Raw genomic sequence first — 27,013 nt, forward strand, 5'->3', positions numbered from 1 at the left:
AAAAAGTAATCTTTGAGTCAGATTTTCTTTGCTACCTGCAAAGAGCTTAAGCAAAAAAGTACTTTCCAATATAAAGCTAATTGACATGAACGACCCTTAATGGCTACCCTAGGAGCCTAAACACAGACCCTTTTCTGTAACTGCACAGCTATGACATCATGAAGAGAGACGGCAATAGTCATCAAAGCCTTAAGTAGTGGACTTTATAGCTCCCATGCAGGAAGGGACTCAGCTCCACTGGTTTCATTCTCTTGAATATTTTCTGTTTTTGTTTCCTAGCGACACTCGTCTGAACATGTTGTCCTCAAAGCTGGAAGATGACATCACCGCCACCATTCATTTATAACTTATTAAGTACATGTTCTGTTTTCTCGTAAAACACTTGCACCTTTTTTCTGCATCAATGCTTGTTCGGCATCTAGTTGCAGAAACACTCACGAGTTGTATGTAGTTTTTTAAGGCGGACTGGGAAACTGTGAAACAACAGGGGCCCATTGTTGGTTTAGGATCCTTGGGGAGATTTCAGAACCAAAGCACAGGAGCCAGAGGGGTACTGGCTTAAGCCAGAAAATGGAAAGTTGGACACTTCAGTGGTCGGATGATAAAGGACCCCCTTTTCCGCAAAAGACAACAGCCAGACAACTCTTGCTATTGTAAGTGGAAGTGTGAAATCTGTTCCAACCCTCACACATAATCCCTTCCAGCTGCATAACAAAAAAAAAAAAAAGTTGTGGTATGTCTGATGGAGAAGGATTGTTTGTTATGTCGGTGTGTTCAACCTGGAGGCCCAAACCACTGAAGAGTCTGATCAGAACGAGCCCTGCGGTGGCCAGCAAGGCCCTGAAACCACATATATCCTGCAGACCTTTTTCTGTACCTCCACAAACAAAAGACCAAAAGCCTCCCAAAATCAAAACCATAGCATCCTCCTTCCACTTCTAAAAAATGAAATGAAAAAAAAAAATAAAGGCTTATATTTTAAATGACTGTGACAGTCACTGTGGGGCCTCTTTGCAACAATATGCAGGTTTCTTTCTGATCTCTTGCACTGAACCCAAAAGCAACCAGAACAGTCAGAAATCATGATAAACTTAAAATATTAAATATATTTATAGCTCAGGACAGAAGAGACATATGACTGTTTTAGATGTAAGATCTGACTAGTGAAAAAGTACTCTGTTTTAAGATGTGGTTTGGTTTCTGAAACATGCAAAACTCCTGAAAGAACAGAACATTTAGTCATCCTGTCCCATGCTTTCATCAAGCAGTCTTGTCCATTTTGATGTGGAAAAGGGTTATGCCTCACTTACTTTTATTACTACCATATTCAATGGAAAGTAATGCAGGTTCTAGTCAAAGACCTAGTGTTTTGCAGAGATTTTAAACTCTATTATATGTTTTTCATGTTGGAAAAAACTGTTGGGAGCTGGAGAAATCCCATCTTTCTCCAGCAGAGTCCGCCGTGGATCCTCTGAGGGAGCCCCCTGCACAGCTGCAGCTCGTCAAGATCATCAGAGGATCCACTACTTAAGCTGTCTTCAGACCTTGCCTCAACGCCGCAGTGTTGTTCCAGTTGGTCAGCGCTAAAGCCTAGATCCTCTGAGTATCTCCATGACTTTGAACCCAGTCTGGATTCTAACTATTATCTCTGTCTTCCAGGAAACCTGTGCCTCCTCTGAGAAAGCTCTGGAAGAGCTAACCTGCCGAGCCGACCCTCTGAGCCAAACCCTGAAGATCCCTCTGATAAATCTCAAGCAGCTTAGGACTGAGCTGGGACTTCCAAGCCAAGGTCTGTTCTAACAAGACGTGAGACGCTGAAGCAGCAAACGGACTCTGCTGATGAACCCTTCTCCAGAACCAACAGTGACTCTCCCAAAGTTAACCTCAAGAACCCTCAAGGTACAATCAGAGAACTTCTGGAAGTTAAACCCTGCCAGCAAACCGCTAACTGTGCTGTCTCTCACGCAGACTCCGGTGAACCAGTATCCAGGCCCCGAACCAGAATCAGTTCATTCTGTGTGTTTGTGCTTTAATAAACTGTTGAACTCTTCATCCTTGTGTCCGTCAGTGGTGTTCTGCATAACTGGGTCGCCTTCAGTGAACCCATCATGACAAAAACAGTCAATAGCAGTTTTTGAAAAGCCAGGCCTTCTTGAAGCCAATGGGAAGAAAAGGAGGGATACACCACCAGGCAATATATGCCTGATAAATCTTCAAAATTAAAGAATATGCCTATAAAACGCATGTGGTTAGCAAAGGCAGGGTGGTTAAATACAGTAGGGCTGAGCTGAGCAGTGACTTCGTTCCAGTGAAGTGCTCTTGAAAAAAGCCAGTCTGCTAAGTGTTGTAGGCAATTTACGCCGTCTGACTCAAATCACGTCTCATGATGGCACCGCGCCTCGTGACCGCAGGGCAACACCAACGTTTTAACCTCTGTGCCGTGGTCGCCCATCCAACTGCTGATCTCCACCCTCACAGAGCGACAGTTGAAAGGCTGCAGAGTCTCTTAAGCAAACAGTGATGGCTAAGCACTCTGATGAGCACCTGTAAGATCTGGGGGTCATATATCAATTAAAGTGGCTCAAAAGAAGCATATGCTGTGATACTTTTGGAAGAACAACTGCAGCAGCTGTAGGATAGTATTCATTTTTATCTAATTGGGGAATTGAGTAATCTGTAAGTACAGCACTAACCGGTTGGTTGCTGTAAGTACGTATAATTTACAAACCAGGCATAAGATTAAGCTATTAATGCTGGTTATCTACTTACGACACCTGTTAGCAGGTGGTACATATAAGCCAGATTGGACATCTTTTTTCTCAAAGTTGATAAGTTTTAAAAAGCAGGGAAGATGGACAATTCTAAGGACTACAGAAGAATCAACAAATCTAAATTGTGAGGTTTTGACTACAGGGGTCAGTATTTATCAAAATTTGTCAAAAGAGGGAACAAAGTTTAACCAAAGTAGCTCATATTACTGAAGAGGTTATATGTCCAAAGACATATGATGTTTCCCAATCTAAAAATGTGAAACATTGAGGATTCACCCAAATATTCCTCCATTTTTTATTCATTATTATTTAGGTTTCTGTAAGTCAGTCCAATTTAAACAAAGATTATCACCAGTGTGAGCAGTAGAATATTTCACTCCTTAGCTCTAACCAGCTTTTATGACCATTCAGCCAGGTGAAAAAAACAGGTGGTTATAGGAATACCGGAAAACAAAGAACACAACCTAAGAGCCAATCATCTGACCGCAAAGAAAAAAAAAATACTCAAAAAGATTTAACTTTAAATAAAGGACAAAAAAAATTATTCTATGTTACAAATTTTATTTAATTGGTTTTAAGAAAAATATTTTTTTACTTTGCAAAACAAGTTCACATGAAGAAAGCAATAGAAATCTGGAGAAAAAAATATTTTATTGGACCCCTGGGTTAAGCAGCTTTTTAAAAGTCCCAGAGATCCAATAACATCTTCCAACATGTTGCAAAATAAGTTAATTTTTATTTAAGTGTGTAAGCTTTTTTTTGTTGTTTTTTTTAGGAGAGGCAATTTATTAGTACAGTTGAGCTTTAAAACCACATATCTGACTGCTTCTTTCTTTTTCTTGTAAGTTGTGAGGACATTTGATGAAAGTAGAGTTCCCACTAGTAGTTGTTTTTCAAATTAGTTATTCTTAAGGAATCAGATTTGGACCTTCGAAGATTAAGTCAAGTGTAGGGGTGTGGGCAAAAATCGATTAGGCGATATTTTATGATTTTTGGCTTGCGATATAATATCGATCTTTCAGGTACTAATATCGATTTAAAAAAACAAAACATTTAAACTTAAAACAATGACGGAAAAGAGGCTATCTCTGTACCACCACTCTGGTAGATGGCACTGTTGAGACCCTTTGCTGTGCAGCGCAGAGCCATATCTGTAGTTGAGGCAGTCATGACTCAAACCCCAAACATCATGGATGCCAAAATAACTAACTACCTTTTCTATACATTTAATTTGATAGCTGGGAAAAACATCACAGTACATAGTGATATTCTAATATCATGATAATAATTGTATTGTAACCGAAATATCGTGACACGTATAGAATCTTAACACCAATGCAAATACTCACCCCTAATCTAGTAAGCCCTGCATTAGAACAAACACATTTTAGTTTTTAAACTTAAAAACAGCAGTTGAAGGACTGGGTTTCAATTTGTATTGTTTTGTATTGGATGGATATCATATTCTACTCTAATAGGGAGTCATATGAGACAAAATTCCCCTCTTTCAGATACTCTTCTAATTGGCATGCTTTGAGTTTTCTACCGAACAAAAGTACTGGGCACAGAGAGGAAAGAAAAATCAGACTGAAGAAAGTGGAGGGAAAGAGGGAGAACTTTCCAGCAAATAAAAATATCATCCATTTCCAGAAAGTGGCCTTAATCCCCTCCTAACTCTATTACATGTGGGACACTTTTGCTGAAAAGGTGCAGATGAGCTAAACAACAGACAGAGAAAGCCCATCCCCAAGCAGCAGCTCGTTGTTGGGATACTTTAACTCAATTATCAATAAACACAAAAAAGGTCTGCTGAATGCATTTTGTGTGGAGAAATAATTTTAATTTCAGCTATGGGTCCAGGCTGAAACTGGGCCACTGCAAGCTTTGATGTCTTAATTGTGTGTGCATGTGTGTATGTGATGCTAATACCAAGGAGGCTTATTGATGGAACACCAGAGACGGAGCAGAAAAAAGCCAAAAAATGTAAGATATGAAAAAGAAGGGAGAAAGGCAAACAGGAGAAAGGAGCACAGTCGGAGAGAGAAAACCAGAAAAAAGGATAAAAAGAGACAATGAAAACCACTGGGAGAAAAAGTGACACAGATGCTTCATTAATAAAAGCAAGAGTGACAGAGCTGAAGGTGGTGTGTTGAATAGGCCTTGATTAAGTGTGCAACAGGGTCAAAGCTGGGCCTCTGTGGAATATTGGATAATAGTGTTTGAGAAAACAACGGTGGTCGTCGCTAAATCTTCTTTGTCTTGTTTCTCAGGCTTTAGTTAAATCCCAAACTAGCTAAAGACAAACAGTCATTTAATGTCTGGATAAAAATCGGCCTCTTTTTCCTCATCATTTACTAACTTCTTCAACATTTTCCTTTTTAGAAGCACAAATGTTTAACCGAAAATGTATAGAAGGAGACGGTTTTGAAACCGAAATGCATTTTTACATTTCCTGTATAAATAATTATAAAAGTGGTGTTTGAAATACGTTGATCTGAGTCTTACCTTTGAAATACAAGTGGAATAGTTAAGGTATTTTACAAAAAAAAATATTTTAAACTTAAGGAATATTTCTTTGAACTTTCAAGGAAGCTGAACTATATATGAGCTACATCATGAGTAGCTATAAAATCTTAAATATTTGCATGATTAAACCAGATAGTCACTCAAAGCAAATACAATTAAATTGAAATACGCTTTGAAATCTATGAAACTTTTATCATACTTAAAAAAAAATCACATTTTTCAAGCAAGTCTGACATTAGTTCCTTTGACACCAAGAGTTCTAAAAACCAAAATAAATAACAAATTCCTCACTTTAATATTCATGACTTCCTAACTAAAACAATTGCACATTTCCTTCTTTCCCTTTTTAAACATAAATTTCACCTTAAAATTAAGGAATTCTAACTCACCAATAGGTGCAATATAGTGCAACTGTTGATATTGATTGTGCCAAACTGTATTTAAAGGCCCATATCTATCCTTCTCAGTAATGTAGATAACAGCACATAGCTTTATATATGTTGTTTTCCAAGCTCCATGTTTAGCTGGTTCCCTGTGTCTCAGTGATTAAATGTGACTAAAGATGACAGTAAAAAAAAAATACATTTTGTGCCACTGTTCTTCTAATGGTAAAAAGTTAGTTTAAACTTTAAGTGTAGAAGCTATAAAGACGTCTATCTTTGCTTGTAAATGAAGGGTCAACGTTCCCTAAATGTTTTAGTCACACTTATGTCATACTGAACTCTAAAGACAACCAATCATTTTACAAAAGGGGAAGGCAAGGTTTACAGAAGGCAATAACCAGATGAGCTTATTTGATGAAGTGGTTTTGGGTCACTGGTGTGGTCACCTCCAGAAACATTAAATATAGACGCCTCGTAAAAACAGTAAAAAAAATGAAAAAGTACTCCTGGTTTGCTCTCATCATCAGACCCTTTCCAACAAGTCTGTTATAATACTGCTTCCAAACCTGTTCCAAAATGCTATCTAGTTATTTTCATTTCCAAAAAAGCCCCATCCAGAGCACAGATCTGTTATATAAAATGCATGGCGTAGGCTTATATCATAAAGAAAAGCCGGTTTCTAACAGTGTTTGAGGCATTTACGCCTGTCGGGCAATTTTTACTTCTTTACATAAAGAGAAACTGAAATGAGCTATATTACAAACAACATTAATTAGCGTTCGTGGTAATGAAGGCAAACACAATTAGAGAGTCATGTTACCCATTAACTGTAAATGAGAGAAACATTTCTTCTGGGGCTGCACAGCTATAATAAATGATGGACTGGCGATAATATAAATCATTAAGGTGCTTTCATCATTCTCTCTAGCATTTAGAGCACTGTGGCCTGTGTCAGCCGTGGCCATCACATGCAGTGAGACTCTACCTGCAGTTTCAGCCGCAAACCTTCTAAATGATTCAACCAGCTTTAGAATGCCTGAACATCAGATTCATAGTTGGATTTAGGTTTGGGTGTTGATTGGACCATTTAAACACATGGATATGTTTTTATTTGCACCATTTAATTCAAGTTCTGAGAATGCTGCCTCACTGTATAGGGAAGCTTTTATGTTAGCTTCCAGGATTTCTCTGTATTTAGCTCCAACCTCATTATAAAAATATTGTTTTTTTGTGTGTAATAAAGTCAAAATATGGGTAAATAAAATACAGAATAATGAGGATGATGTAAAGGCAACTGGGGTAATATTTTTTATTTCAAGAAATTAAATAAAAGCAGGTTTTTTGAACAGCTGGTGTACATATTCAAACCAGATGTAGAAAATCTCTTATTATTTTCTTTCATTTTTATAGTTATCCCCTACTTAGTGTTGGTTTAACCTAATATATAAAACAATACCAATTAAATTACATTTGTGTTTGATTTCACAATGCAACAAAATATGGCAAAGTGTATGAAAACAAAAAAAGTTTGGTTTTTTTCTGCTCACCTGAGGGCTGATGCTGGGGCCGTAGCCCATGCCAGGCGAGTTCATGGAGTGCGGCCCCATGTGTGAGCTAATGACTGAGAAGGGTGAGGTGAGGCCATTCATTGGTGAGCTCAGGGTGCTGATTGGAGAATGGAGAGAGCCAGAGGGCCCCATGGAGGTGGGACTCAGCAGAGAAGGGTGCATTCCACGATGGGAAGTAGGCGAGCCTAAAGGCGAGGAGGTCACCTGTCCTGAAGAATCTGGTCGGGGAAAAAAAAGGGTTTTATTAAGTAAGATCACAGACTTGACACCAATTTTGTTTCGCAGCTTAATGAGTTCTGAAACTCCATAAATGTATATTTTCCTATAAATCCTTAATGATCTGTTTTCATGAGCACAACCAGAAGATAATTACAGCTTTTCTTGACCACAGCTGTTGGCATCCAGAGTCTGGCACATCTGGGAAAGTGTGAAAGCAGGTGTCAAATCTGGGCGCTATCCAGGAAAAACTGACAATTTAGCAAAAACACCTCAAACTATTTCATCAGGATTAGTTCATAGAGGAAAAAGTGCTCAAACTAACACGAGGGCCAAGTGGGAATTAGCTATGTCTACACAGTGGCTCTGCAGCTCTTTCTGGTTCTGTCCCTCAAACTTCAAAAGTGCCTCCCTCAGGACTGCAGGAGGTCAGCATGCAGAACAAACCTACTGTATAATGCATGTGGCCGATGAGTGGGGTAGTAGACCTGAGAGGAGGGGAAAAACATGACCTTGCAGCTGAGCCCAGGAGAAAACCTGCAGCTGGTTTGTAGTCAGAGACGGAGATAAAGCTATGGTCTTGTATGCAAGAGCTCATCTGACTTCAAAACCTATTCTTTACCTTGACTTAGAAGGTTGTTTAATACTCAGCTGTCAACAAAGAGATCTAAGACAAACATGAATGCCAGCAAAGACATAGTGATATTGAAACTTTTGGAACAGGATTTGTTTATATTTTGATAAAAACTTCTTCCCTGTTTGACTCATATTTCAGTGCTGCTGTTCGCTCTCCATCTCTTTCTCCATCCATAATTTCTGCCTCCATGTTTTACATACATTTTTCTAAAATGAATATCCTTCTTGTTGATAAACCAATAGAAAAGAAGTATTACTTTGTAGTCCTTTTTACATTTTTAGGTGTAAAAACAACAACCACAATATTAACAATAAATAAATTGATATACTTTAGAAAAACTTCAGAAAGCTCTGAGATCTCCAACTAGGATAGATTTTCTTATGTTTAACATTTTATCAGATAATATAATGATATACAAAACACAATTGCCTTGCAGCAAGAAGTTTCTGGGTTTGATTCCCGGCCCGGGGTCTTTCTGCATGGAGTTTGCATGTTCCCGCCGTGCAAGCGTGGGTTCTCTCTGGGTACTCTGGCTTCCTCCCACATTCCAAAAACATGACTGTTGGGTTAACTGGCTTCTCTAAATTGTCCTTAGGTGTGAGTGTGTGTCTGAATGGTTGTGTTTCTCTGTGTTGCCCTGCTACAGACTGGCGACTTGTCCAGGGTGTACAACACCTCTCGCCCGTAGGATGCTGGAGATAGGCACCGGCACCACCGCAACCCTAACAGAACTAAATGGGAGAAGATGGATGGAAGGATGGATAAACTGCCCTAATTCAGACCCAGGTAAAGCCGGGCTTATACTGTGCGATTTTCCAGTCGTGTGAGAATCTTTCAATCGGGCCGACTTTCAGCCTGATCGTGCGTCGTAAGTAGTGTAGTGTACAGGGGGTTATGAGGGGTGATCAGCCTCTCACAACCACCTCCCGATCAGGAATCGTGAGGTCGGGAGAAAATCAAACATGTTTGATTTTCGTCGTGGGCAAATTGCTCAGTGCGCAAACAAGGATTCTTCTGTTAACACAGCAGCATGGCAGGGATGCTATGAGTGAAATGCAGTTCTGTCTGTAAAACTGACAGACCGTATTAGCCACATTTGCTCAGCCATGTTTTTTTTCCAAATACGTTGTCACCTTTTCTTTTTAGGGCTTTCAGCAAAAAAATTGCACAAATTGCCAAGGTAGTACATTTCACTATAATGAGCTTTATATTCCCCTTTTATTTGTTTGGCTTCCGGATAGACGAGTCAGAGCAGCTCGATCTCACTGAGGAGCTGAATCAGCTTTTTAGCCATCGGTGTGAGCAGATAGATCGCATCAGAGCGTCGGGCCGAACATAAATTGAGAACTGTGAGCTAACACTGTACGACTAAACCGCAGGGTTTAGTCGTACAGTGTGAGCAGTAGCTGCGTGCAACGACTGAAAAAAATCTCACAGTGTACGCCCGGCTTAAGATGCCTAAACCAAACATATCAGGCAAGACAGGAATTGACAGAAGCTCACAAGACCCCTCAAAATAATCTAAAATCAATAATTTTTGGTAGAATTCTTAATAACCATTGAACATAGGTACTTCAAAAAGCTGCAGTCAGTGTTATAATGTTTAGCTTCTCCAGATCACTCAGGAGAATTAAACCAGCTGGATACCAAAGTGAATTAAATCCCGGCACAGCAGGGCTTCTATAGAAATTTAAATGTTTGTCTCTGCAAAATTTAGACATGTCGGTTGTCCGTAAAAGAAAATAAAAAAAGGGAATCTGCAGTATCCAGTATCCCTCAGCTCCTGCATAAGTATTTTACAGAAAAAAAAAACATTCATTTTAATGAGTACATCAACAAGGGTAAAAATCACAACAAATTGGGTCTTTAAACTAAAGATTAAAGCACCACAAACTCCCATATATCTGATTACTTCTTTATTTTCTTTAGAATACGCCCACCCACATAACCCCCCCAAAAAAGATAAATAACTGAACCAGTAATTCCCACAGCTGTTCTTCAAATTGGGTTTTAATTCAGGCAGATAAAGCGAGCTGTGGTATTAAGGCTGCCAATCCGCCATTGTAGGGCTCAGCAGGAGGTCGGTTGTGTGTGTGTGTGTGTGTGTCCAGGGGAGTGGGAGGGCTTAGCTGACGGCAAGGCTCCACCTGGAGGGGGGAATGACAGACAAGCTGAGAGGTAATGACGCCTGCTTATGTCTCTCTTTCTCCCATTTATCCTTTATGTCTGTCCATTCTGTTATTCATTGATTAAAGGAGAACTTCTCTGTTTAGAGTGACACTCTGTTGCAGTGTGGTGCAACATGATGTGGACCGTCTAGTTTTGTAAGCTCACTGAAAAAAAAAAAAAAAAGCTTTCCCCTTGCAAAATGAGCCTGCCTATACTTGTGTGTCTTTGCGTTTGTTCTTGTTGGAAATGGCTGAACAGTGTGGGATTATAGCTGGATACAAAGGACTCCGTCTTAATCCAAGGGATTCTACACCATTTTTTCTCTCTCTGCTTTTCATCATAACCTGCAGAACTTAACAACCGTCTCTAGAACCCAAAATCTCTGTCGGAGGTTTGCTCAATTTTGCAAGCAGTAAAAAATAAACAAGCTTTGAAAGATTAGATAAGAGTTAGAATTATTGAGCAACAGCAGGGCAGATAAACGTTGGGGGGAGGGCGGCAGGTCCAAAAAGTGTCACCACAGAATAAAGCTGACTCAGGGTTAAATAGCTGAAAAAGTCTTTTTTTTTGTCGCCTTGAGCCGCTGCCTGTCAATTGCTCAACATCACTGGGCACATAAAAGCACCAGTGACAGCTACAAATAAGCAAATTAGGCCCCAATCTTCCTGGCAGGCGAAGACAAGAGCTCCCCTACTTATCGGCTCTCTACTTCATTCAAGCATCTCCCGTTTCTAAACAATGGCTCCCTCCCTCTTGCCTTCCTTGCTCTTTTGTTCTGTTCTAGGATGTGATTACATGGAGGAAAACTGCCAATTCAAGCTCTTGCTCTTGCAGGCTTGGGTGTTTAGAATGTGATAAATGGATAATGCAGATGAGAGCAGATAGTAAGATGATAAAGAAACAGCCTTCTACGTACAAACAGAAGCGTGTGGCATTTCTTACTACACAGGAAACAACCTGTTTATATTGTTCGGCTACAGTAAAACTGATGAAACAGTGATTAATGACGACTTGCAGGAAAAATGACACTTGTGCAAAAACTGGGTTGTGGATAGTGCAAATCGTTAGTCACCATTGCCAAACAAGAGCTAGATTTGTGATATATTGTTCTATGGACTTTAGATGTAAGAAAGCAACAATATATTTCAGCCTTCTTTACTTTGATACCGCTAAATAAAACACACATTGCTTAATTTGATCTCTGTATAAAAGGACTACTTGTTATACAATATTAGAATGAGCAGTATAATGAAGCTTGGAAACACAGGTGGGTCAGGTGTAAAGAGGGTCATAGGAAGGTCAGCTAATAAGCATCTATTAAACATCTCCCAGAGCACCGTTCCTTTAATCGTCTAACAATGAAGAGAGTATGGCATAACTGCAAACCAACCAAGAAATGGTAAACCAACTAGTCCCACTGGCTCAACAAAGCTCGGTCTCAGAGAATTAGAACCCATTCATAGTGTTAAGAGAAGGAGGAGGCAAGTGGCCGGTGGTAACACTGGAGGAGCTGTAATTTTCTAAAGCTCAACTGGGGGAACTTGCTAACGAACCCAATGAATCAGGCCTTTATTAAAAAGCACATAATTGAAAGCCACAAATGAAAATAATAGGAAAAGTTCAATGTAGAGGTTTTCAAAAGCCATATAGGGTAAAAACTGGGGTTGGATTAGATCAAGGTGCTCTGGTCTGATTACTAGGTTGGACCCATTTAACATGGATGCGCTTGATGTCGCATCCGCTGAACAGTGTTAACCTGACTCCGCCAGATGGATTTGCTCCGCATATCCATCTGGAACCCTTCCGTTGAAGTAATTTTGGGAAGGGGCGAAAATACTGGTTAGCTGATTGGCCTATGTTGGTGATAGACGGGCCAAATAAACCAATCAGATCAACTAAGCATATGACGTAACAGAGCGACAACGAAGAGGAGCCAATTGATAGATCAAACTCTTGCCGAAACCAGACGGGAGAAGAGCAAAAACATCTTTTCCTCTGAGAAAAGCCTCCAGAGCAGTGTTTTGCTCTTCTTTCAATGAAGAAATACAGTGTAATTCCGATCAAACTTGCTCGATAGCCATGCTAACGCTAGTTTCATCGGCTGAAGCCGCCATGTTCTTTAGACTGAACTGTCGCGCTTCTTGTTGCTTCACACCTCAACCCGCCTCAAAGCCAACGCTGATTGGACGTTCGTTTGGTGAACGGCTCCAAATTTTCTTCAACGGAGAGTCTCCAGACTGATTAGCGAGTGAAATCTTGAAAGCTCGCGAGATCAGGATGGTCTCACGAGGCTAGAACAGCGTGGGAAATTCAGACCCAAATTAAATACAGGAAAATAGGCTCCTCATCAAACTTTGATTTAGTCATAAAGAGTAACAAAAAAGGCTATTGTAAAGATATTTCTCTTCAATTTAAGCACTATTTTCTTCTGATCATAAACATAAAATGACAGTAAGATACCTTAAGCTTTAGCATGAAAAAATGTGTCTTAAAACATTTCAAATGTTTGCTAACAGTTAATTGGTTAAGCCAGATTTACCTGCAAACATATCTAATTGGTTGATCTTATTAGCACTAAATAGAGGAGAGTTGTGCAGAGCCAATACTTCTCTGTCGAGCCCATGAGCTGGAGTTGTCTTTGCCATTAACAAGGGTCAATATATTATGAAAAGAAAGTAATTCAAAGCCCCTCCTGGTAGTTGGAACTTTCATAAGAAATAAGGAAAACAAAAAGAGATATTTATCCTGTTTTACCAGCAATACATCACTCAAACTGTATTTTTTTTTAGCTTCATCTTCACATTATGTCTGGCGACCTTGAGTTTGTTATTCTAATACAAAAATAACAGATTTATAGCTACAAGGAGATACACAGACAGATATTTGTTTCTTGCTCCAAGGCTAAATTCTCTTTAATAATTTATGTGGATTTACGTTTATACTCTTCTGTCCAATCATCACATCTCCCCCACCCTGAGATTCAGAGATGCTCACCAAAGCAAAATTGAGAGACCAGCCCAAAAACATTTCATGCACTTAGTTACCCGTGAATCCCCGCAGCATTTTAACAACAAACTTGAGCTCCAACTGAGAGAAACAACAATCTTTGTTTCTGCTATTGTTAATTTTCACAGAGACATTTTCGGCAAGGCAGGTGAGTCACTTTTAGAAGCTCGCATAGCAGCAGCCCAGCACAGCCAGGATGAAACATTAGTCATTAGCATTTCTCCGGATGCGTTCAGGGGAAGAAGAGAGAAGAAGGGAGGAGGCGCGGGGAAAGATGCAGAAAAAAAACCCCGAGAGATTCAGATTGTTGCATAAAAAAACGCCCAAAATAACACAATAGTCTGTATAACAGCTTCATTTTCCAGTTTTTACTTCTGACGTCTGTATCACCATGACGACAGCAGGATGATTTTTGAATTTAACCGCTCGGCTGAAGCCTGCTTAGAGATTAGACCAATATTCATCACCCTGCCATTGTCAGTATCCAACTATGCACCATGTCAACATGTTGTGTGTGCATAGCCATGTGTGCTCATTACTAGTAACCGTCAGTCTACTGTTTTTGCACAGCATAAACAAACTAATCTGCTCCCTTCAGTGTAGATAGAGAGTGTAAACATCTGAGTCTGAAGTGTTTACTCTGTGGATGGTGGGAGAGTGCGCAAAAACGGAGCAGGGAGTAATGACGGAAAAGGAGAATAAAAGGCAACCAGGTGAGAAGGAGCATATTCAAGAGATGGAAACGTAAACAGCATGGTAAATATCTTATTTAACACATGGACACAATCATTTTAAACACTGATTATAACACTATAACACCTGCCTACTGGGATGCTGGCCCCTCTTTTCACTGCTAAAACATCCTTGACCCATTAAAGCATTGCTTCTATTAGGCCCCTCAAGTTGTGTTGTTGTTTATGTCACCAAGATGTTAGCAGAAGAAACTGTACGGCTCATGAGGCTGCTCATGAAGTCCCGTCTTGAAACTAAACAGATTCTGTATTGAGTCTTGGATTATTTAGAGGCTCATTAAGGCTTTGCCAAATTTCTTTGCAAAATTTGGAAAGCAAAAAATACTTAATAAATGTTTAATCGGTGCATCCACAAATATAGATATTTAAACAATAAGTGTTCCTCGCATTTTAATAACTGACTGGTAGGTAGGTAGGATTTCATCCATCCATCCATCCATCCATCCATCCATCCATCCATCCATCCATCCATCCATCCATCCATCCATCCATCCATCCATCCATCCATCCATCCATCCATCCATAAACTTTGATAAACTTTTTAAAAGACACAATTGTCTATATTTCTGTCTGTCTCTGTTCTCGTATGAACTTTGATGATTCAGTGAGCGGAGGGGAGCTGCACATAGTCAATACATAATGACAGTATTCCTTCCTGTTTACACAACTAGAGGCCAATTTCAATCAATAGACTATGGAATTAACTTTGTTTTGGAAAAGGTTTGACTAAAACAGAAATAGAAATCATTTAGGTATTTTTCCACATCTTATGCTTTATAAATATGTTGTATATGAAAATAAAAGTGAGTAAAGAAACCTCAAAAATAGAACCGATGGGAGGAAATCTTCATGCAAACTGATGCACTGAAGAAACTTAAATGATTTAGTTTAGAAACAACTATCAGGATTTGAATGAATTTGAATGTAATTATCGGTTTAATTTTGTTGTCTGTGTCTTTAATGCTCGGTAAAAAAAAAAGTCCAAGGTTGTTTGTTTGTTTTAAATCCCCATTACAGTCACAGAGGATTAAGTAAAGGGCACAAAGCTAGGTGGTGATGAAGTTTGTAGACAAGATCCTAACTCTTCCCATGATGAGATTTGATCAGGCATATCTTTGTGACAGCTCAAATCAAAAGCAGTAAAGCCCCTTCATGGTGTGTCTCGAGGCCCCTATCTGTTGCCACCATGAACCAACTTGTAGACTTAAAGAAAGAATGTGTAAGCAAACACATATAGCAGCCTTGATATTGGATAAAAGACAGAAAGGAACCCAAACAGGCCACCCATCATTTCACAGTAGGTGGGCCACTAACAGCCATCATTTGATACACTGTGTTGATGTAACTCGATTCTTTTTGCCTGCTGAAACAACTGCCCTCATTAAAGACTTAATTCTCCCCCCCCCACTGCTTTTTCTTTAACATTTTTTTGCCTCTTGTGGGCCTTTTTTTTTTCTCTCCGTCTCTTTCCCCCCCATTTCATTTCCCTACTAGCATGCAGATGAAAGTGCCAGCTCCTGAGCCATGCTCGTGCCCTTGGTGACTCTCAAGTGTTTGAACAGACCATGGAGCTGCAGCTTGCCGTGGCTCAGTGCCAGCCAAGCCGCAGATTACTGGCATTATTGCTGACTGTGAACTTGACTGCCAACACTCAGATCTGTTGATATGGCCTAATTGTTCTCTTTAGCTCAGAGGTGATACACCAACTCTCCCTGGGTGCCATAAGTCTGCTCCAGCTCACGGATAAAGTAACATACAATCTGGCTGTAGAAATGTTGTTTAAGCAGCAGGCTGCACATTAATTGCACAAACATTGAAGAGGATGAGGATGCAGCCAATCTACAACTGAAAAAAAATGGAAAATGTTATGGGTCGTTTCTTGTTCATTTTTGTTCCTTCCATAACCAAAGTACGCATTTGTTGCTTTTATAGGGTCTAATTTCAAAAGCAGAGCTCTGATTGCTGCTAGTCCAACTTGCTTTAAAATGTTTTAATAAGAAGTGTAATAAGAAATGTATTTTTACAAGAAGGTGTTAAGGCATTTTGTTGGCTTAACGGAAACACAAAAGAAAGCAGCAAAGACGTCATCTAATTCAACAGAGAAGTGACCCCTGCTGAAGCCAGTTCTTCACTAAATTAACAAACCATGGCTGGTGAATCTGAAGGTCCTCATTTAGAAAAAGGAGGACATTTATAGTTGATGTACCCATCATTGCTCAGATCTGAGTTAGGAAAACAGAATGCAGTATTGTTTTTTTAGGCAGCTTGTGCTTAAAGAGCTGAGCACGTGTTTTTCAAATCTGCCTAACAGAAGAAGCTTAAATGAACCCATCTAACCTCAGATTAAATGGTCTCAGATATGTGTAATATTCACTACTATGGACTGTTTCATTAGCACAGAAATATGCCCCTTAGAGGCAGAGTTCATACATCATCTGAGGAATTGAAAATAGCCAGGAAAACAACATGCATGCAGACAAAAAGAGTGGTTTGCCGAAAAGGAGATTCAGTATATTGATAAAAGACAGCTGACATTGTCTAATCATGGTGCTAGCTATGCTTTGGTCAGCGGCTAATGGCCTGGGCAGTAACTGGTGAGGAAATTTGATCAAAGAAGTGTCATGAAGCCATAATTACAGATGCAGCCCCTGGAGCAGCTGTCTGGAGAGGAAGATTATGTTGCAATTCTTCTGCTAAAAGAATGGCTGAAAAGCAGCAAGAAAACACTCAGAGCACACTCCAAGATATAGTTTTTAAATAACTTCATATTTATATAATTTATTTTCGTTTGTTTTTTGGTAACCCTATAATTTAATGAAGGCTAATTTCATAATACCGGTAGAGTTGTGAGCAGATACAGTATCATGCATTATGGAGAAACTGTACGGTAGTTCCACAAAACTAATCAGTCATGTGTAGGGGGAAATGGAAATGGTTGATTCAAGAAGGTGTACAATGGCACAATGAAGTTAAGGATTGGAGGTGGTTTGATCTAGGCAAGGCTGAAATTGCTGAATGCTTCAGAAAATCGTTAACTGTTCTTGAGTCCTGCCATCTATATATCCCTGTAAGGACATTTATCATTAACAATGTATTGATAAAAAATTATTGTTAAAAAAAAACTGTTTCCAATTTCCTGTTTTAGCTAGAGCATAAAAAATGTGCTAGAGGTAACACAGAATAATACTACTTATACTTTAGCGATAGTGTCTAGGTGCTACTTTATTGTATGTCTCGTACCATGTCCGTTGGTTGTGCTGTTCTTTTTACATCTCTTTGCAGCTGATTAAGCAGACTGAAAATGTTTTATCGTTATCTCCCTTTAATCTCCTCTTTCTTTAATCTTTTCTCCATTTTATTTTCTGTTTTTCCTTTCCTGTTCTACTTACATTGCAGTGTCCATATTATCTGTAATACTCCCTGCATAATTATAATAAAGCTATTTATATGCATAAATCAAGCGGAACACTATGGCAATAGCCGTACTGCTTCACTTGTGAAAGTAAAATCTGTTGGGCTGTTTTTGGCATCAAGACAGTTATTCTTATTGCCACCTTGCCAGACAGGACACTATATAAAAAAAAAATGTGCTAGAGAAACTAAAGCAATCTATGCAGGCTCTACCGTCCAACAGCTAGTGATCCCATGCTAATGCGTCTCTAACTGCGTTTCCATTACAAATGTCTGCAAAAATAAGTCAATATTCTTGTAATTTCGAAAATGCGGTATTTCCATTAAATAACAAATACAATAAAAATTGCGTGTGAATACATTAGTTCACACGATGGCTCTGAAAACAGGATGGCTCCAGAAGCTGCTATCATCCTCCAACTACCCCGGTCTACTTCTTCGTCTTTTTACAAGGCAGTAATGTCCAGTTGGAGATCATGTGACTCATGTGTGAAAAAGCGTTCCAATTGCAGTTTTTTGAATTTTAATAATTTCAAGATGATTTTTTCAAAACTGCACTGTTTACCTTTACAAATGTATTTTTGTAGTTAATACTTGTGCACCTGATACCATATCTTGAGTAATTCATTGGAGTGCAAGGCTCAAAAGGGGTGGGGGGGCGTATTTCTTGACAGCATAAAGGGGAACCAAACACCAATACACTGATAGACTATATTTCCTACTGAACTAGTGTACGTTCTTGCAAAAGAATAAGAATTACACAAATACATCTAACATTTGAGATGTTAGGCCCAGCTCTGCTGATTGGATTCCTGTTTCTGTACGAGCTGCATCGCTAAAAGGAAGCTCTGCCTCATCAAACTTCCTATTTGGTTGAGCTCAGAGACGGAAATCACAACACAGGCTCTTATCTGCTCCGCTCATTGCAAACAAGCTTGAGAGCACACAGCCAAGCCTAAGCATAAAGAGATAATAACATGAACGAAAAACACCACCTTGGGTGTTTTCAGCAACAGCAAGATGCTATCTGACACTCAGTTTGGATTACTTTCGCTCAAATCTTGCCAGGTATTTTAAGTGGGCCAAAATATTTCAACTGTGCAAGAGGATGCATTCCATATTTCAAGCCAGCATTAATTTATTGCAAGGTCACTGATGTTAATGGTAAGGTCAGGGAAACACTGATGTCCTGAAAAAGGCAGTCATTACATTCATTAACAGAAACAACTCTGTGAGGAAGAAATATTAATAGAGAGAGGTGTGACTCGTTTTGACTCCGAGCTGTTAAAGATTCTTTTAGAGATTAATTAAGCCTGCTAATAAAACAGAAACCTAAATCGTGTCTACCCTATGGTCACATCACAATGAGGAATTTGGCATTTACTAACCAGTTAATAGGCTGTGGTCTTTAGGCCACTTACTGTATGTCTGTATAAAACAAGCCATAAAAAACATGAAAATGTCAAACGACTATACATAGTCGCAGTTATCCCGGGTTCATTCTGACGACTTCATGGGTTTTCTGGTCAACCTTTGCTGGCTGAACTATATGCTGCATCCGAACTGGAAGCCTGTAGGGACTTTTAATGGATTTGCACAGGCTGTTTGAAATTATCAGTGCCAGCTACTTTTAAAATTTACTTTCAAAATGTATAATTTCTAAATATGAAATGGTTTTTCTAAAAATAAATAGATCCGACTCTAGTCGGCATCTCACCTATAAAGAGTGTAAAAACAAAACAAAAACGTTACTACAGAAACAAAGCTGATCTAACATATTGTGTGAATCACAGCATCTGTTAAATGAGCAAAATAGCCGCTGTATTCTTTTTGATGTTGGCTTTTATGTACATATAGAATGTAAGCTTATTCTGAGAAATGAGTCATTCTTTTACAGTCTCGTACCATTTTCTAATTCTTTGTAAATACTCTTTATTATTATTATCATTATTATCTTTATCGCCATAATTGGAACTGATGTCCTTTATGGATGCAAGCATAGTAGATCACCTACAACTTGCCCAATAATTGCAAGTTCAATTTTTTTGCTTGCCCTCAAGTAATCTAGTGTTTTATATTTGGGATCTTAGTTCATGAAGAACTTAATGGGCGATTGCATTACTTACCTGGAATAAGCCTGTGATGGATTTTGTCCCAAAACAGGACTCTTCTGCTGAGATGTAAGAACACAGTGGGTCCTAATGTACTTAGCTACTCCACTGCTGTCTCCTACAAATGTACACAGGCTTTGATGTGGTTAAGGAGATGAGATCCATGTCAATTTCTGTCAGCTAGTCCACTAGGAGCTGGATCAAACGATTTAGGTTTCAAAGAATAATCGGGGACTTAATTGTAAAAGGTTTGCATTTATAATAGCATTGCAACTTATCAGTTTTGTCTTTTATTAATAATTATTTTTTTAATGAGAAGCTTTGAGGTGATCCACTGTTTGTAATAAATCCCAAATGGAGATTGGCTGCTAGTTGTGGACTTTAACAAAATGCATCTTCTCATGTTTCCTCTGGGAAACAGCCATTGGATAAGGGCAAAGGGAATAACAAAAAGACACATCAATGGATGGGCACATTTAACAAAAGTCTGAGCCCGTCATAGATGTGGCAGAAAAGACGGAAAAACGAAAACATGGAACTAGGAAAGGAGAAAGGGAGCAGGGAAGAGGAAAAATAAAGATCCCGAGGGACTTTGAGAAGGGGATGAGATGGGAATGGGAAAGTATGTGCGTACGTGCTGCAGGAAGAGGCCTGCAGAAGCTGGGTGGAAATGAACGCGCCTCACCAAGAATGGGGTTTACACGTCAAAGCAGTGTGTATATGCATGAGGGTGGTTGTCACTGGTGGATTGTATTTTGGATCAGTGTACAAAATTGCATCTTCGCAGGCAGATGCACAGGATTGGATGCACAATGCACCCAATAAAAAAAGAAAATCAGGAGGATATATAGTTAAATTGACAGATGAGGTCAGACCTTGGCACTCCCACGCCTCCATCCTTTTCTTTTGGCAGTCAACTGGACGTACTGTCCAGAGATTTGCACGCCATGCTATTTACAGACGCATAATGACCACAAACTTCAGTACACATATATATTGCACCAACTTGTAGCACAAAGTATAAAGCCCTGTTTTTTGCTTAAAAATAAATCCGGATCCAATCCTTTTGCATCTGAGTAGCCTGCATTAATATTGATATCTAGGCTGCTGTTTTCATTAATGCTTAACTTTTCTTGTACTTCATAGGTTTGCATTTGTATTTTATTTTGAGGTACTTTTAAAACATTTTATTTACCCTTCCCTTCTGTTATGTTCAACTCTGAGTCAGACTATCACAAAACCTCTCAGTAAAGTACATTGAAGTTTGTGGTTATGATGTGCCAGCACCTTTCAAAAGGGACTTTTTGCAGATATATCTTTTCAATCTTTTGCTGTCTTTATTGGGTAAAAGCTAGCAGCCACACACTTTAGTGTGCCGGACATAGAAAAGAAAGCAAAAAGACTGTTAAGTGAGGCATTCTTTGCATCAGTGGGACCTTAAGTGGAGCTGGCATCAATGTGGAAGAGAGCCTGCAGATTTATTCGTCTCCATCTCTCCCTGGCACTTGTGCTCTCACATTTAATTTTCTTTACTCTTCCTCTCTTCCGTTGCTGTTTCCTTCAATTTCTTTCCACATCTTTCCCCCTCGCCATCCCTGTTCATCGAAGGGACTCCCCAGAGGTGGCGGATAATCCCAGTTAGGGAGCAGTGAGTCTTTTATGTTATAGGAAGACACGCTGGCGTGAGCACTGCCAACGATCTCTCTCCACTCTACAGATACCTGTAGCTTCCGAAGCCTTGGAGCCTCTCTCTTCGCTCTCATCCTTACTCTGTTTGTGTGTGTGTTTTTTTTTTCATACAGCTTTGAGTTCTCTTTCATTATGTAGACCCCTTGCTTCAGTTTGGTAAATGTGGCTGACAGCACAAGCAACAGAAAACACTGTGGGAGTCAGATCCGTCTCCATGTGTAGATGTTAAACAGAAGTGCAGACTAATATTCTCCTTTTCTGTATCCTCTTGATATATTAGAAGAACCAAGAGAGGTCGTCTTTCAGGAGTATGGAGTAGATTCAATTCAATTCAATATAAAATAGGAGCACTATATGTTTTATCTGAAAACACAGCTGTAAATAAATCTAAAATACCCCACTTCAGACGTAGGATACCCAACACTGTAAAGTTAGCTTGCTGAATCTTATTTACACCATTTAGACTTTCAGTCAGTGCCTCATAGGTTCATTTGAACCAAATCTTTGTTAAGTTCTAATGCAGGAAAAATATAATAAAAAATTATAGAAGTAAAATGAAATATGAAGAAATGTTTCTTTCATGATTCCAAAACAGATGCTAATATCTGCTCCAAAAATTAGAAGCATAAAACTTTATAGAACCTAGTCACCAGGGCTGGACTGGCCTTAGTGTAATCACACAAAGTATGTTTAAATCATTAATTTTATATATTTATTTTTGAAATATGAATTATTAATTATATTATATTTAAAACATCTTTTTTTTTTTTTTATGACACAAGTGAAACTACAATGGGGGAAGAAGTAGACATGCAAGAGGACTCTTTCATCCAGCAGGTACAAAGGTTAGTTTTCTGTATGTAACCCAGCAGCGAAAACTTCTTTTTTTCTTCCTTTATTTATATCAATGCACATGTGTTCTTTTATTTTGGAGGAAAAGTTTTATTTTGAAAAAAGGATATTTGATAGTTTTTTTTTTTCCAACCTTACTTCCTGTTTGACGATCTGCTGCACTTACAAAATTAATAAGGCAGGTCATTAGACATGCTAGGCTAGACTTTGCGGGTCATTTTGGTGATGAGAGCGCAAACCAGCTGCTGTCTGTTGATGGAAGCACGAGCAGAGACCATGGGGCTCATCATTGCATGTTCGTGCTGAAACCTCATCTTGGCTAGGTTTTTGTTGCTGATTCAAAAAGCTGGATCTGACTACTAGATCGGAGTCCTGGATTCTCCCTGAAAGGAAATGGCGAACCTGTGCCTCCAACTAAACTAAACCTTCACTGAAGAACTCCATTCTTTTCACTGATGTGAACTTCCTTACTTAGTGGGAAAAAAACAAACAAACTTGAAAACACAATTTCATTTTAATGGCTACTAAAAGGAACCCACTGAAATAATGAGCTGAAATGAATTGGGGTATTTTTTATGTGTTTTAAAAGCTGCCTTGTTATTATTGTTGTCATTCTTGTTAAACTGCATTTATTTTAATTTTGTTGTGCAAAACAATAACAATTTTTGCTAATTTCCTGCCTCCAGCTGCAGCATTCTGCACTCACTTTGTTCTGTTATGTAATTCTGCCAAACCTAACGGCTAGTCTGTAACTTTTCCTTTTTCCTTAATTACACGCTGAGTCATGGGTTACACATAGGTCCTAACAGCTTGGTAAGAAGTCAGAGGAAATGTAAACACTGGCAGAACTACTAAAAGAATTAAGAATGTTTATTCACCTCAAATGGTATGAAATACCATTATGGATAGGGAGGAAGTTGGGTACTAGAATGCCAAACAAAAAAGCATATTTCCATTAAATGTGCAATCTTTATAAGATATTATGCCAACATTAAGGACAACTTAGTGCAAAACACAGGCATGTCCTGAAGCCAGAGTAGAAGGGATTTCAAATGATGTTAGCAGACTATATCCAACATGTATTTATTTAAACTTGTCATAAAGGTATTTATTTTTAATATTATGATATAGTAGCCTTTTAGAAAACACTGGCAGAATGGATAGTTCATTAGCAGAGGAGGGTAGTTACATTTATTGAAGTTATCTTTATTAAAAAAATGCTTTTTTTGATATATTGTTTACTACAGTAATCAATTTATCAAAGAAACAAAAAGATCCATAAAAAAATACAAATTACTTTATAAATATTACTGTAAACTATTGACACTCACCATGAGTAACTTCAATTAACAAAGGAATCTATCCAAAAATCCAACCAGATAAATGCACGATTACATCAATGTATAAAGTTAAACTTCTTTTTTCAATAAACAATAAACTTTGTTGTTTTAATGTTATTTCCTGCTGAGCTATTATATCAAGTAAAAATACAGTAACAAATAAAAATAACCTATTGTGTATAATGGTTTATTTTAGGATTAACAAAGTTATCCATTGATAACTGGGGGCCGCCTTTTACACGCTTAATGTGAGGGATTGCATTCGAGTCAATTAGTTGATGCAATCAACTGGTTTTCCTTAGCTAGAAAACTTTGAATCATTTTGACAGTATGATCCGGTGAACTGTAAAGTGCCTTGAGATGATGTGTTGTGAATTGGTGGGATATAAATAAACTGAATTGAAATAAATTGAATATGATCATAGACTCAGTGATCAAGTACCCTTTTATACCAAATATTGTTTCAGTCTTGTTTAAAGTTTCTTTATATTGATATATGAAACAACACAATATGAGCATCTATCCTGTCTTATACTGTATGTCTTTACATACCAATTCATGGTGGGCCACCTTGACCAAAAATGCCAGAACCTATTTTTTGGTCCCAGTCCATCCCTGCTAGCCATACATAGAATAACAAATATTTTCTATGCTATTAGCTCACTTTGGTTTCTATCCATTCAAATTATGGAGCTCTGTTGGCTTGTCATATTTTTATTTCTGTATTTCACACATTTTTTTTTTAATTGTTGGCAAACTTAAGCTATTCATACATTTACCTAAATAAGACCACATGACTGGAGGTATTCTATTGGGCATGTGTGCAATGAGGAAAGGAAGTAATGGAGCCAAACAAGTCATTGTTTTCCCAACAGAGTTGCAAAAAGAAAGAAGAAAAGTCAAAGATCAAGTTTGAAAAACTGAAAAAAAAAAAACAAATAAATAATGGATCGGAGTTCGGAATAAAATACGAAAGTTTATAATAATGGCCCTGGAAGTCAGAATTAAAAGCTAAAGTGCAACATGATGATACCAGACTATGTAGACACTATCAAAATGAACTTTTGGTGTATATATTTAATCTGAAGATAAATATACAGTATGATATTTTCAGTGTATTTCTATGGTGACTAAGGTCCTTTAAAAGGAATGTGATCCACAACCTCCTTCCTGATTAATGCAATAAAGGGGAAAATAACAACTATATTAGTAGTTTTGACCAGAATGAGGTTGATATCTAATGTCTTATGTCTTGAGCTAGTTATATTGCTAAGTCTCTAATGTTGGTATTTACAAAGTAATAGCCAAGGCACCCGATTACAACATGAAGCTGAAAGGCAACATGTGATGTCCTCATTAGGGCTATGCAAGTATCTGAAGTCCGGTGCTTGGGGATAAATGCACCATTACAAGGTACTGTAAAAGTCAAAGGTTTTTATAGTAAAAGAAATGCACCAGTCTGAAAAAGCCTGCTGAATGTTTTTAAAGTGTATTTGTTTGATTATCAGGGCAAAAAAAATGCACTTCAATACATATAAAAACACTATTGCAAGCAAATCCAATAATAATAAACTGTAATTAAATCCAACAATATCCATCATTAGCAGCTTTTAAATCAGTAACATAAAGGGTTGTGCAGTATCAACAGGGAGAAAAATGACTCATTCTTCCACAGTCTCACTGCTGAACAACGATCTCAGTATTATCAAAGGCTGCATTGCTGCAGCAAGCGTTTTTTTCCAATGATGCAATGCTGCAAGACACATTGGCAGATACAATTTTGATGGGAAAGTATATTTTGGAAGGTAATCTTGGCATTGAAATGCATACTGTATTTCTTTTACATTTTACATCTTGCTGCTCTTGGATGCACACACTTATGTGTTGGGCTTGGCTTTGCGACAGAGCTCAAATAAAGTTGCGGTCATGATTGGCATCGACGGCTCCTTCTGCACAAGAAGCAGGTGTTGTTCATTGGCTCACACTGATGTGACCATAGCTTCGGAGGTTTGCAATTGGTGGAGGGCAGACACAACCACTCTGAGGAGGAAGCTGCCAATGCCAGGCGTGTTTGTGTGTGTGTTGGGGGAGTGGGGGGGGGTAAAAGGAAGGGAGAGAAAGTATACAGGGAGGGACGCCGTCGAGAACAGACCACCTGGATCCCAGGCCCAAAAGGCCTGACCTGACAGAGTCAATCTGACCAACAGTGAATAGAAGACAGCCAGTCTGCTGACTTCCCCTCTCTTGCATTTTTACTGGCAGCTCTCCAAAAAACACATGCTGTCCAGCAAGACTTTCAAATAGGAACATCAGCTCGGGATTTTCCACTAACTTAAGGGGGATTTTTTGTCCTTACAAAGTGAAAAAGTGAAGTTAAAATTAAATAAATGAAAAGGAGAGCAAGTACTATTTGTGAGTACAGCTGTTTAGACACTAGCTGTTGTTATTAGCCCGAAATTATAAAAAAATATTCTAATTTTAATATGTTAGGCATTTAGGAATATCACAACAATGGGGTGACTAAAATAATAAGCAGAGAGTTGCTGCAGACTTTACAATTTAACCCCATATTTTCTTAACTAGCTATATTACAATGAAAGTTCTGTTTTTTATGTAAGAAACATGACAATTTAACAGTGAACAATTATGCTACTGAAAGTCTGCATGGACCACCATACTTAATCAACCCCAAGCTTCCACACCCTAAGCCTTCCACAAAGCATGGCTAGCCTGAGCTGACCTGGACAATCTGTCTCAGTCAACACTAGCAAAGACTTCAGAGATAGGGAGAAACAGGAGTTGTTTTTCTCACTTTAATCTTTTTTTCCCTTTTAATTCTTTTTCTGTTTTTCTTGACTTTTCTGTCTCTTTCCTTTCTTGACAAAAGTTGTATTTCCTGCCCTCATGACCCTATGTCCTCCCATTCAGGATCCCTCTGCTATGACAGAGTTTCCAGGGTGAGAAGGGTGTAGAGTTCCCTTTTTTTGCCTTCAAGATACTACGCTGACAGGGGTGTGGGTTGCAAGGAAGAGAAAACATCCAAATTATAGAAAAAGATCAGTCAAGTCAGCAAACTAATTGAAGGAGGTCACTAAGAAATAAGTCTCAGAGACGCCCAACTCCTTTTTACCACAGACAGGCTTGAGTATTTTTCCTGGAGCTTGATACAAGGGATGGATAAAGCTTGGTAGCCAGATCTCCAGCTGGGAGAAGACCCTCTCCTGCTATTAGGGGTGTTAAGAGCAGGACAAGACTCAAGTGGTCATTTGTTGCCGTGGGGATAAACCATAGATCTTTCATAAAGACCCAGTGATCTCACACAGGCAAGCATAATTAACTCACTAATTACACCAAGTGGTTAAGCCTTCGCTTAAAGGCGTACTTATTTTAAAGTCATAACTTGACCAACCTTGTAAACAGATGCCTGCAAAAAGCAAAAATACTGCCTATAAACATTAAACAGAATATGATGAACTGATTTTAATCCAACTTCCTCATTTCAAACTACTTAAAGAAAAAAAGCATTGTGCGTAACCATGTTCAAATTTGTACACATGAGTACATGTCTACTGTGTTTTGTTT

General features: G+C 38.6%; 1 protein-coding gene across 4 annotated transcripts in view; it reads right to left on the bottom strand.

The window, feature by feature from the left end:
- rxraa (retinoid X receptor, alpha a) overlaps positions 1-27,013 on the bottom strand; it is a 136,833-nt gene that overhangs the window by 45,725 nt on the left and 64,095 nt on the right. For all 4 annotated transcript variants that reach the window (XM_038268293.1, XM_038268295.1, XM_038268294.1 and 1 more), the window contains exon 3: positions 7,228-7,466. In XM_038268293.1, the coding sequence (XP_038124221.1) occupies positions 7,228-7,466 (239 nt within the window). The remainder of the gene's footprint in view (positions 1-7,227; positions 7,467-27,013) is intronic.

This window comes from Cyprinodon tularosa, unplaced genomic scaffold (assembly GCF_016077235.1).
Source record: "Cyprinodon tularosa strain WSP-4 unplaced genomic scaffold, ASM1607723v1 ctg7, whole genome shotgun sequence".
NCBI classification, from domain to species: Eukaryota; Metazoa; Chordata; class Actinopteri; order Cyprinodontiformes; family Cyprinodontidae; genus Cyprinodon; species Cyprinodon tularosa.